This window comes from Etheostoma cragini, chromosome 10 (genome assembly GCF_013103735.1).
Source record: "Etheostoma cragini isolate CJK2018 chromosome 10, CSU_Ecrag_1.0, whole genome shotgun sequence".
NCBI lineage: Eukaryota > Metazoa > Chordata > Actinopteri > Perciformes > Percidae > Etheostoma > Etheostoma cragini.
This window is the reverse complement of record NC_048416.1, coordinates 23,735,718-23,748,640: the sequence shown is the minus strand read 5'-3', so window position 1 is coordinate 23,748,640 and position 12,923 is coordinate 23,735,718. Positions and strand designations below refer to the sequence as shown.

The 12,923-nt window shown below is 40.6% G+C and overlaps 1 protein-coding gene across 6 annotated transcripts in view; it reads left to right on the top strand.

The window, feature by feature from the left end:
- The window catches only part of si:dkey-237h12.3 (teneurin-3), a 143,887-nt gene extending 130,964 nt beyond the window's left edge, over positions 1-12,923 (top strand). For all 6 annotated transcript variants that reach the window (XM_034883312.1, XM_034883309.1, XM_034883310.1 and 3 more), the window contains 7 exons: positions 2,414-3,291; positions 4,982-5,157; positions 5,543-5,778; positions 6,516-6,812; positions 8,426-10,037; positions 10,305-10,435; positions 10,931-12,923. In XM_034883312.1, the coding sequence (XP_034739203.1) occupies positions 2,414-3,291; positions 4,982-5,157; positions 5,543-5,778; positions 6,516-6,812; positions 8,426-10,037; positions 10,305-10,435; positions 10,931-11,683 (4,083 nt within the window). In that variant the 3' untranslated portion in view covers positions 11,684-12,923. The remainder of the gene's footprint in view (positions 1-2,413; positions 3,292-4,981; positions 5,158-5,542; positions 5,779-6,515; positions 6,813-8,425; positions 10,038-10,304; positions 10,436-10,930) is intronic.

Genomic DNA, 12,923 nt, shown 5'->3' with positions numbered 1-12,923 from the left:
GATGGCTTTGTCCCACAAAATGTACTAACTCTCTGTGAATGTGAAAGCAGCGCTCTGACCACACACAACAGGTCATGGCATTACAATGAGTAGAAGTGCAGTGCTCTGCATTTAAACATTAATATCCATCATCATCATTTTACTCTTTTAGAGTTAGAAGATCTGACTTAGGATGAATAACGGAAAAAAAATCAACACTTAAAAAAGCTTTTTTTTATATGAAAATAGATCCATTCACAGTGTCCTCAATGTCTTGTTTCTGCTGAAAGTGAATTCTTAAGTGTAGTGTATTATAGCTGAGAATGAAATTGCTGCATGATCAGGTTCTCCCACCTCTCACATGTGTGCACCAGACATAACAGTGTTTTTTTTTTTTTGTGGGGGGGGGGGGGTGTTTGTTATTTTACTCAATCAATTTACAATTTTATTAGATTTCTGAAGTTCTATGCAGAACAGTTTACAAAAACAAAGAGAGTAATAACTGCAACACTCAAAACTAAATGACCCTGACAGCAGGTATCACAAATATCCATGTGTCCTTTTGAGAATGTAGATAATAATAGAAATGCATTAACACAAATAAGAGCTGTGAGAAAATGTTGTTGTGAGAGTTGTTGGCAGCATAGGGTCACTTTTTATGTAAACAGCAGAGAAAGCAATCTGTGTTTGTGTGTGTACATGTGTGTGGGTGAACATGAAGGGGAAGGATCATAAGAGAACAAGAAGACAAAGGATTAAGCTTGTCACTTTTTGCTAATTAACCGAGTCATTTGGTTTGAGCCAATAAATACATGTTTTTGGCAGTAAAGCATGATCCTCAGGCATCCCAGCTAGAGAATTGGCTCGGTGCAGTTCAACTAGTGGCAGCCTTAAAGGCAGTGGGTTTTACTATTAATCACCCTGTGGAAAAACACAAATCAGGAGCGTTTTGACAGTTTTAATGACAGTTATGTATTTAAAGGCCAGGCCTATCATTTGTGCTGTTACAAATAAGCTTTTTTATTCACTGACACATTTCTGACAGGCAGATTGTAATAGTTGACGTTGAGTAAAGCTTTGGATTTCAATATCTATTTGTTATTTTTACAAGATGTGGTTAATACTTACATTATTTCTTATGTGTGGAATATTTGGATTTGAATTTAATTTGATATGCTTAATTGATCACTTAACGAGCTGCTCCCCTCTCAGGCTACAGCATCAGTCAGTATGCATGCTCAGGGTTATTTTGGAAGCTATGCGATAGCCACCAAGGGCATAACCCCCTGGAACTTCACTTAGTTTTAAATCTCACTAATAGCATAATAAAATGTAAATGTTTAGAGAGGAGGAGAGTATAATGGATGTTTATCTCAACAGTCACTGTGGCCAGACTTATCCTTTAAATTAATGTATCAGCAGGGCTTGCACAAGATGATAAGCACTAATCTAATACCCCAAAGGTAAAAGATGTGCTATTTGTTTTTTCCTCTAGGCCAATATAAATTTTATGTTCCAAGTCAAACTAGAAAAATGTAAAGAGAGACTGTCCTATAACTAAAATAGCTACTTTAATACCTGCACCAGCCAGTGTGTTAATAATTAGCCAGCTATGCATAAACCTAATCTTTCTATGAGGAAGTGAAATGTCTGTATGAGGCTCGGGAAGCAGAAATTACCTTTAAAGAGCAGCACTATTCTGTATATCAGCCTATTTATAATCTTACATTGCTAGACAAATACTCCACAGCACTGTAGAGTCACCGCTTATCTATTCTGGGATAGGGGGAAAAAGCTATTGCTTGTTTGCTTTTTTTTTTTTATCCTGGATGGCACAAACCCCTAGAACCATCAACGGTGCCCTTGCAAAATGGATAGTGGAAGGTGAGGCGCATCTGGCGTGTGAGAGACATGCTGGATGTCAGCCTTTATACCAGTAATGTACATCTGTTGAGCCATGACTGTAATGCAGATTTATTTATGCCTTCTTGAATTAATTATGCTCTTTAATATATTACATCACTTGTTCAAAAAAATCTGTTTATTGATGGACATTTTACTCAGGAAATAATCGAATAAAATGTATATCAGTAGAAAAATAAGAATTTCCCTTTTTTCTAGCCACATAATTTATCAAAATGCCTTGAACTAACACTACAAGTAAAGGACTACGAGCAAGGTAAAATCTAAAATGTAAAACTAAAAGCGGGGAGCGTGAGGATACATCAAGGTATCATATTGAAATGCCTTAATAATACTAATAATAATAACCTTAGTAAATCAGCAAATTTGGGAATATGCTATATTGTTAATGTGCATATGAACTTGGCTTATACTTGCATCACTGCTGCATTTTATTGGAATAAAAAAACAAGACTATCAAAATGGATATTATCTTTTAAATGAACATTAACTTTCATGTCCTGCATTTCAGGTGATTCTGGAGTGGCCCACTGACCTAGCAGTTAGCCCCATGGACAACTCACTGTATGTCTTGGACAACAATATTGTGCTGCGCATCACAGAGAACGGTCAAGTGAGCATTGCAGCTGGCCGACCTCTTCACTGCCCATTGGCTGGACTGGAGCGTGGTGTGGCGGGTGGTCAAAGGGCCCAATTAACCCCTATAGAATCTGCCGTTTCAATTGCCATATCTTACCATGGGGCCATCTACATAGCAGAGACAGATGAGAGAAAGATGAGCAGGATCCGAAAGGTTTCTGCGGATGGGGAGCTAACGCATTTGGCCGGGTCTCCCTCCGACTGTGATTGCAAGAATGATGCCAACTGTGACTGTTACCAGACAGGGGATGGCTATGCCAAAGATGCGAGGCTCAATGCTCCATCTTCTTTAGTGGCAGCTCCAGATGGAACACTCTACGTGGCGGACCTGGGCAACATCCGCATCCGGGCCATCTCTAGAAATGGGCCAACTTCCAGTGCAAATACATACGAGGTGGCTTCGCCTGATGCCCAGGAGCTGTATGTATTTGACAGCAATGGTACCCACCAACACACTGCAAGCCTGCTCACTGGTGACCTAAAATATACGTTCAGCTACAGCACAGAGAATGACATCACAGCTGTTACTGACAGCAGTGGCAACACTCTGAGAATCCGCAGAGATCCTAACCGCACACCGGTGCGTATCGTCGCTCCTGACAACCAAGTGATCTGGCTTACCATGGGCACCAACGGCGGACTGAAAACACTCACAGCACAGGGCCAGGAGCTAGTGCTTCTTACTTACCATGGTAACAATGGCCTGCTGGCTACAAAGACATCAGAGATTGGATGGACAACTTTCTACGAGTGAGTATTAAAGAGATTGGCAGTACACCAGTAGCAAAAGTCAGACTCATTTAGATTGCAATTCATGTAGGCCTTCTGCACCTGGAACCTGCCCATGGTACAAATTAAAACAAACCTCCTACTGAGATTATTCTATTACAAATTATGTAAAATAAATGCACTATGCCTGCTTCTCATGGATGAGGAGGCAGTATTAACAGCTTGCAATTGAAGGATTTATTAAACTTCTGTTTGAGCTTGTCACTTACCACTACCTACTTCTGAGTTGAGTTTGACACTGATACTTGTTTTCCTTTTTAAATTAAAATGTATGTGGTACAAAGACAAAATGATTACTCCTGTTGCGTGTGCACTCTTATGTATCTAACCCTTTGTGTGTTCTTTCCTGTTTCACAGCTCAGAACAAGTTTACTCTATAATTGGTAACCGTCCTTACCTGCAAACTGCTTTAGGGTGCGCATTTAATAGAAACCTAATTATAAAATGTGCCTAAGATCTGTTGAATAGCCTAATTAGACTATAACTTCTTTTCCCCACTAATTTTTTTACTTGACTAAAAAAAAAGGAGAGTTGAACAAAATCCCCATCCATCATTATATTTCACTACAATACGCCACCTGGACTCTCTATCATAATAACACTTTATTTCGGTTGCGCGGCCTCTCAGTACATTTTTCTCCTTTGGGTAATTAGTTGTCATGTCACATTATGCCATGAATGATATCCCCACTATAACTAAAAAAAGCAAAGCATTCAGTTGAGATTATAATGCCAGATCAATCATCCAAATAATTAAATTCATTAGTGTGATAGTGTTATATACTAAACTGATAGCTGATGAGATGTGTGGTTATTAGTGCTGTCAAACGATTAAAATATGTAACCGCATTAATGTCATAGTTAACTCACAATTAATCAAATTTGTATCTATTCTAAATGTCCCTTGATTTCTTTTTGTCCCATTATTTTTTTCTCATTTCAATGCTCTTATCAACATGAAAAAGTGGTTTGGGTCGCTTTGTGCAAATGTTTTTTTTTATTGAAAACAACACGGGCATAGAGCCTACTAATGTGAAATTTTACAAGTAAAATTCTCACTTGGAGAAAATAATCTCTCACACAATGTAAAACTGCCCATCAATAAAGGGGTGAAAAAAGTATTTTGATGGGGGTCGGGGAGAATTGGCATCAGCTGTGTGCTTTGGCCATCAGGTGGTATTTCAGACTGGAGGTGCTGCGATGATCGAAGTTCACAACGACAAAACACACAGATCACTGGTCTGGTCAATGGAACATTTGGCAACTTCTAAAATGTAAACTTTACATTCAGAATCTTATTAGCATCTCACGCTCGCCTTCCACTCAAAACGTAGCGTTACTACTCTTTGACCGGCTCGCAAGCCCAAACGAGTGTGTACCTGTTGTTTTGTTTCCGGTCTAACTAGATCCGGTGTGATATGTGTTAATAACGCATTTAACTGACAGAACAGTGGTTATCACATATCAACTATTTGGATTACGCCTTGAGTACATACAGACACCCCTTCACTTAAGCTCGGAAAATTGTGCATATATATAAAAAAAAAAAAAATGGAAAATGGAAAGAGCTGATATGAAAGAGCTAATTATTGAATGAAACTATTGTATATGTCAAGGCTTTCTGTCATTTTCGGTCCTTTTTGTCCAACAGCTATGACAGTGAAGGACGGCTAATGAATGTGACGTTCCCCACTGGCATGGTGAATAACTTGTACACAGACATATACAGCGCTTTGACAGTGGACATTGAAAGCTCTGTGACAGATGAGGAAATCAGCATCACCACTAATACCTCAACCATTCGTGCCTTCTACACTCTGGCTCAGGGTAAGGCCACGACACTCATCTCCCCAACTCAGGCACTTATTTTGTTAACGGTAATTTCTCATTGTTTCAAGGGTCGCCGGGCCAATTGTTGAGTAAGCTAAAGTCGTGTATCATTACAACTTTGAGGGTCTGACGGACGCCAGTGTAAATGATTACTCTCTCAGTGTGTGGGTTTGAGGTGTCAGGGAGACACGTCAACTTTGTATCTAAATGGTTTCTACTCTCTGCCCGACCCAGATGGTCCAGTTATTTCAACATCATTCATGTACATCATCAAATACTAAGTGCTTAAAGCATAATTAGGTTTAACCAGAAATAACCTCAGTGTGTTATCACTTATTCCTTAAACTGCGTTTTTGGTTAATGTTTTGTTAACTATCAATAGACCAATGTAGAAGCAGCTATCAAGTGGGCTTTGACAACTCGCTGAGGATTACCTATGCCAACGGGATGGACACCCACTACCAGACAGAACCCCACATCCTAGCAGGCGCTGCCAACCCAACTGTAGCCAGACGCAACATGAGCTTGCCAGGGGAGAGTGGGCAAAACTTGGTTGAGTGGCGATTCCGCAAAGAACAAGCCAGAGGGAAAGTTATCGTGTTTGGACGCAAGCTTAGGGTATGTTTGATTTTTTTTTTCTTCCTTGTAGCACATGCAAATGATCAGCGTGCCATGAATACAAAAGTGGCTATGGCCTGTGGCTTTGCTTACCTCAGTGGCAGAGTATGGCAGTTATTAGGGTCAGAGATCAGTTGCACACAAGAGTTGATCAAACTGTCTAAAATAATGCAGATGTTATTTCATTTAATGCTTATCTTACTGTCCTTCTTAAAAACACTTCTGCAATTCCAACTTTCGTTTGGAATTTATGAGTCACATTAACATTTAGTTCCTGATATAGAGGGTTATCAATATTCCAGTACTGTACATAAGTCCACCTCTTCTTTCTTAGAAAATGACACTCAGATTTATGATAAATGGTACTTTATGAACTTAACTTGGGTAGTTACTTTGCCTCTGAGTAATTTTTGTCTCTTCTAAATTTAGGAGGATGTGATTTAAGTGCACCTGAATAATCGCAAGAGCGTCTCTCAGTTAAATGAGCCTTGTGAGGGAGGTGTGAATCTCTGAGACAACTGTGAAAATGATGTGAATACAGTTTTAAGAGCCCTAACACAAAGAATAATTTCTTTATAATATTGCACTATTGTGTAATCAATTACATCAATCAATTAGTTGTATTATTCCTAAATATAATAAACAACTTTGATCCGTTAGTCATATCTTATTATCACTAGTAGTCAATGTAGTTTTCTTTTTGTCTAACACGTTATTAAATCAAATCTTTCCCACAGGTGAACGGACGGAACATTCTCTCCGTCGATTACGATCGCACCCTGAGGACAGAGAAGATTTATGATGACCACAGGAAGTTCCTCTTAAAGATTATATACGACACAGCAGGCCATCCAGTGCTCTGGGTGCCCAGCAGTAAGCTACTGCCAGTTAATGTGAGCCGCACTAGCAGTGGGCAAATTAGTGTCCTGCAGAGAGGTCCCACCACTGAGAGAATTGAGTATGATAGCCAAGGCCGCCTGGTTTCCAGGGTGTTTGCTGATGGGAAGATATGGAGTTACACCTACCTGGAGCAGGTGAGAAAATAGCATGACCATAGGACGTGATATGTATGATATACAGTACAGCAGGCTAGCCATTATCGCTACAAGGTGAATAATGACCCTGACATGTAGCAGAGGTCACTCTGAGGAGGCCCATTTAGCAATAATCACCAGCTCCATGTACTGTAAATTATTCTGCTTCTTACAGAGGCACTTAGCAAACGCAGTAATTTACACCAATTAGAGGATTTATGAGCATCATTCACAAGCTTTAGATTTTAAAAATATCAGACAGATTGCTTCTATGAGCAGTACCTCAGCCTGTAGGGGTGATGATTACCATCTGCCTTTAGGTAACATACATCTTGTCCGAAAAAAATGTGTGGTAGGTAGCACTGAATGACAGCATCCCCACCTCGGGCAGCAGTATACAATGCATGTGCAACAGAAGAGGAGACTCTTTAGATTACTGTGTGTAAAGCAAGGGACAGACCTGAAGGCTAACTGTGTTATGTACTGCTGCATTTAATTTTGTACATGTGTCCTGTGCTGTTTGTTTAGTGCTGTCCTATCATTGCGTGTATGTTTTCAGATGACAATTAGCTTTAAATTGACTCTGGTACAATGCATCAAATGGTAACATGTATGTTTAATGTTGTTCAAGGTCCTGTACAAATAAAAAATAAATGTGGGAAAAAAATGATATAGCTGAAACTTACGAAGATGGACACCCCCACACCTAATGTTAGTACAAATTGAAAGACTAGTATAGAGACTATAGTAAATACAAAGACAACACATTAGGCAATAGGCATGCTATAAATATTTGAAATCCTTCATTATGGCACACATAATATACTACGCAAAAATGAAAATTACAGGAATCTTCTAAACTGACAGGTTGTCGGATCCTTGCATTCTGCTCTTCGTTTTAATTATTTGGTAGAGTGTAATTAAGACCTCACTGAGATGCTCCGCTATAAAAATGCATGCAGAGAAGTCCTCAGCCAGTCCTGGCTTCATCGTCTATTGCGTGACCTGGAGAGGCCATGTCAACACTCTGAAATAAGGAACACAGAGAGCTAAGGGAGCAAAGGGAACCTGGATGTCATAACGGATGACTGGGCATGACATTTTAACAGAAAGGATGGTAGACCTTTAGAAGACAGACCACATTCCAAACTGCATATGTTGTAAATTAATTAGAATAGCCTCTGTGTATAATAGGAGATAAACAAAGAAAAACATTGCTTATGTTGCATACTGTTGACGACTAAAAAATCATTAACAGTGGAATAAATTGAAATTAACAAACTTTCTTATACACCAGTGTTTGGACAAATATTTTATATATAGCTATGTTGCATTTTACGTCAATATATTAAGTGCTTGTGATAACTTTGAAACCAAATCTATACATTCGGCATTAACAGATTAGACAATGGGCAGCACAATTGGTGGCTGCTCTATCACAACAGTGATATTTGATGCTGCCTAGTGCATTTTTCACATTCCCTGTTTCTTTTTTCTCAAAAAGGAAAGGTTTTGCTCACTTTGCCTGCACTCACATTGCCTGCCATTTATACATATATTATACATAAATGCAACTCAAGAAAACACCTGCTATTTTGCTCTTTTCCCTTTAGTCCATGGTTCTCCTGCTCCACAGTCAACGGCAGTACATATTTGATTTTGACTCTCTGGACCGGCTTTCTGCTGTCACGATGCCAAGCGTAGCCCGCTACACGATGCAGACCATCCGTTCAGTGGGCTACTACAGGAACCTGTATCACCCCCCAGAGAGCAACGCCTCCGTGGCTGTGGACTACAGCGAAGACGGCCTCCTACTGAGAGTAGCACATCTTGGCACGGGCCGTAGGATCCTGTACAGGTACCGCCGGCAGAACAAACTGTCAGAGATCCTGTATGACAGCACAAGGGTCAGCTTCACCTATGACGAGACGGCAGGAGTGCTGAAGACGGTCAACCTGCAGAATGAAGGATTCATCTGCTCTATCCGTTATCGTCAAGTGGGTCCACTGGTGGACCGGCAGATATTCCGCTTCAGTGAGGATGGCATGGTCAATGCACGCTTTGACTACACCTATGACAGCAGCCTGCGTGTCACCAGCGTGCAAGGCGTCATCAACGAAACACCACTACCCATCGATCTGTACCAGTTTGATGACATCTCAGGAAAGGTTGAACAGTTTGGGAAGTTTGGGGTGATCTACTATGATATCAATCAGATCATATCCACTGCAGTCATGACCTACACCAAGCACTTTGATGCCCATGGACGCATCAAGGAGATCCAGTATGAGATATTCCGCTCACTTATGTACTGGATCACTTTCCAGTATGACGATGTGGGGCGAGTCACCAAACGAGAGATCAAGATCGGCCCCTTTGCTAACACCACCAAGTACAGCTATGAGTATGATGTGGATGGCCAGCTCCAGACTGTGTCCTTGAACGAGAAAGTGATGTGGCGCTATACGTATGACCTTAATGGAAATCTGCACCTGCTGAATGCAGGAAACAGTGCGAGACTTCTGCCTCTGCGCTATGACTTGAGAGACCGTATCACCCGCCTTGGAGATATCCAATACAGAATGGATGAAGATGGTTTCCTCCGTCAGAGGGGAGCAGAAATCTTTGAGTACAACTCGAAAGGTCTCTTGGTGCGGGTCTACAGCAAGAGCAACGGATGGACCATTCAGTATCGCTATGATGGACTCGGACGCAGAGTGTCCACCAAGACAAGCTTGGGACAACACCTGCAATACTTCTACGCAGAGCTGAGCTACCCGGCTAGGATTACACATGTGTACAACCACTCCAGTTCGGAGATCACCTCACTCTACTATGATCTCCAAGGCCATCTGTTTGCTATGGAGATCAGCAGCGGGGAGGAGTTCTACATTGCCTGTGACAACACTGGCACACCTCAGGCTGTTTTCACCAGCAACGGCCTCCTGGTCAAACAGCTCCAGTACACAGCATATGGCGAGGTCTACTTTGACTCAAACCCAGACTTCCAGCTTGTGCTCGGGTTTCACGGAGGACTGTATGAACCCCTGACCAAACTACTGCACTTCGGGGAGCAGGATTATGATATAATGTCTGGAAGGTGGACTATCCCAGATGTCTCTACTTGGCAACAAGTTGGCAAAGAGCCAGCTCCTTTTAATTTATACATGTTCAGAAATAATAATCCCATCAGCAAAGTCCATGAAGTGAGAGAATATGTTGCAGGTAAGAGATATTGATATATGTATTTTACATAATAATTACCATAATTTAGCCAAATTAAATGTTATGTTAAATGTTTAAAAAAAATTAAATTTTTGAAGCATTCAAGTGACAAGAATGAAACTAGTCAACACTTCAATGCTCAATGTTCAAGTAATTGTGTTTAAAACCTTTTTTTTCCTCAAAATACATTGAACAAGATTAATTAATGTTTTCCCAAAAACATTTACGATATAGTATCTAAAAGCCTTAATTTATTTTTTTGCGCAGATGTGAACAGCTGGCTTGTAACCTTTGGCTTTCATCTTCACAACACCATTCCTGGGTTTCCAGTCCCAAAGTTTGATTTAAGCATGCCATCCTATGAACTGAGGAAGAGTCAGCTCTGGGATGATCTGCCGGTGAGTCAAATTAATATCTTTCAGTGCATGTGGTACATAAAATGTGGACATAAACTTCTTCAGACAATAAGCTTTTGAAAGTGTAAGGGGATTGGACAGACAAAAAAAGTATTAATTGTATTGCTATGCATTTCAGAGAATATCAATTTTAATTGGGCTATATTTGCATAATAATATGCATAATAAGTACAATTGTACTTTCCATTGTATTGATGTTTAAGTTTCCAGTAGAACACATTGTAATACTGTTTAACTTAAATCTTTTGAGGCTATTCATGCTAGGCTTCTTTGGTTTAAGGTTGTAACACAAAAAGCTGCAAAATTGTCGTCAGGGATTTATCTACTTTTGGCTTGAGAACACAGCTTAAAAAAGGCCATTATCTTAGACGGGGATGAGAAACTCTCTGAAGCAGAGCTGTAGTGGGTTCTAAATGGCCTGGAGAGTCAAGTTCTGCCATGTTCAGGCGTTAACGTTTCACTGCACTTTCCCTACAGTCTATCTCTGGGGTCCAGCAGGAAGTAACCAGACAAGCTCATTCTCTCTTGTCATTCGAGCGGCTGCCAGAGGTCCATCTCAGTCGAGGTCGCAGAGGTGAAAAGTCTTGGCTGTGGTTCTCGGCAGCAATGTCTCCGATCGGAAGAGCCGTTATGTTCGCCATCTACAAGGGCAGCGTTCACACTCATTCGCTGAACGTGGCCAGTGAGGACTGTATCAAGGTTGCAACGATCCTCAACAATGCTTTCTATTTGGAAGACATCCACTTCACTATAGAAGGACGGGACACACACTACTTTGTCAAGCCAGGCCTCCCAGACGCCGACCTTGCTGCATTGCACCTCACAAGTGGACACAAGACTCTAGAGAATGGTGTCAATGTGACGGTTTCCCAGTCCACCACAGTCATGGATAGTCGGACTCGCCGTTTTGCAGATGTGGAGATTCGTGCCGGTGCTCTAGCTCTTCATATTCGCTATGGATCCACGGTGGACGAGGAGAAAGCACGGGTTGTTGAGCTTGCCCGTCAGCGCGCCCTTGCGGGTGCGTGGGCAAGGGAACAGCAGCGAGTGCGAGATGGCGAGGAAGGAGTCCGTCCCTGGACAGAGGGGGAGAAGAGGCAGCTTCTGAGTAGTGGAAAGGTTTTGGGGTACGACGGGTACTATGTGCTCTCCATTGAGCAGTACCCAGAATTATCAGACAGCACCAATAACATCCACTTCCTTCGGCAAAGTGAAATTGGGAAAAGGTAACAATACGAGGTGCATCTTCTGCCAAAGAGACTTGGTTTTGGTAGAGACGTACAAGCGGACAAAATGAAAAGCAACTGAATCAAAGGTTGCTGCTATGTACCCGGTGTGTCGTGTGTTTTTGTAAAAAACAACAAAAGAAAGAACAGAAAAAATACAAGGGGTCAAAAGCAATGCTGTGCATTGTGACCTAGGGACTACAGAGTAAATGTATAACTACACCAAGCCTTAACATGGCAATTACAGGTCAGTTTCTCTGTTGCACAAGCCTTCTAGACTCGGGACTCTCAAGCAGAGGAATAGTGGTGTCTTTTGGGAAACAGTGAGCTGATTTAAGTGTATTATGTTCTGTTTTTTTCATCAAGAAAAGTCTGGTTTAACAGAAAGTATAATTGGAGCAAAGAAAATGTTTACATTATGCATATCTGCACTTCTCTAGAAGTACGGGGCTCGAGAGTTTGCACTCCTAGAGCAAGCGGTGTCCTTGAGCAAATGTTTGTTTTTAAAATCAGAGACTTCTGACGTTCTGAGATATCCTCACCTAACAACCACTATGTATACCAGATTTAGCACTGTAAACATCAAAAACATCCTATTCTCTTTGAGATGCTTTCTAACAGAAAAAAGAAACAGTTTCCATGTTTAAATACCCAATATTCCTTGTGAAAAAAAGTACAGCAAAAGGTATGAAGAACTCTGTTGGGGGGGGTAGGCACAAATGTGTCTTGAATAGCACATGGACACCATGTTTTGTAAATTATGCAAGAGTTTTATGGCGTTTTCTTTTTATAAACCAAATCAATGTATGTATTAGTCATATTAACAGTAATTTATGTTGTGTTTACATGACAAATAAAGTCCAGCTGTTTTTATTTCTTATTTTTTATTTGTCAGACAAGCATTTAAGTTTTATTTATCCTAATATGGCTATGTGGGGCTTCTTCACAATCCTCTGTTTAAGTAATTAACAGAAACCTGTGCATGTAGTGACAAGTATTTACAAGTGGTGATGTATCTATAACATGCCGTCAACTATTGTTTCCACTAAATTTAATGTTTATTGGGCATAATGCCTTTTGACCTGGCTTCCTGTCCAATGAATATTTCATCAACACAAATATTTCATGAACCCATCTCACATAAACAAGGTTACAGTGGCTCAAACTATAGATCACATCCATGTTTTCAGTAGTTTTTTTGAATGTTAAATGCACTCAAGGATTAAAATGATATTGGGGTTCTT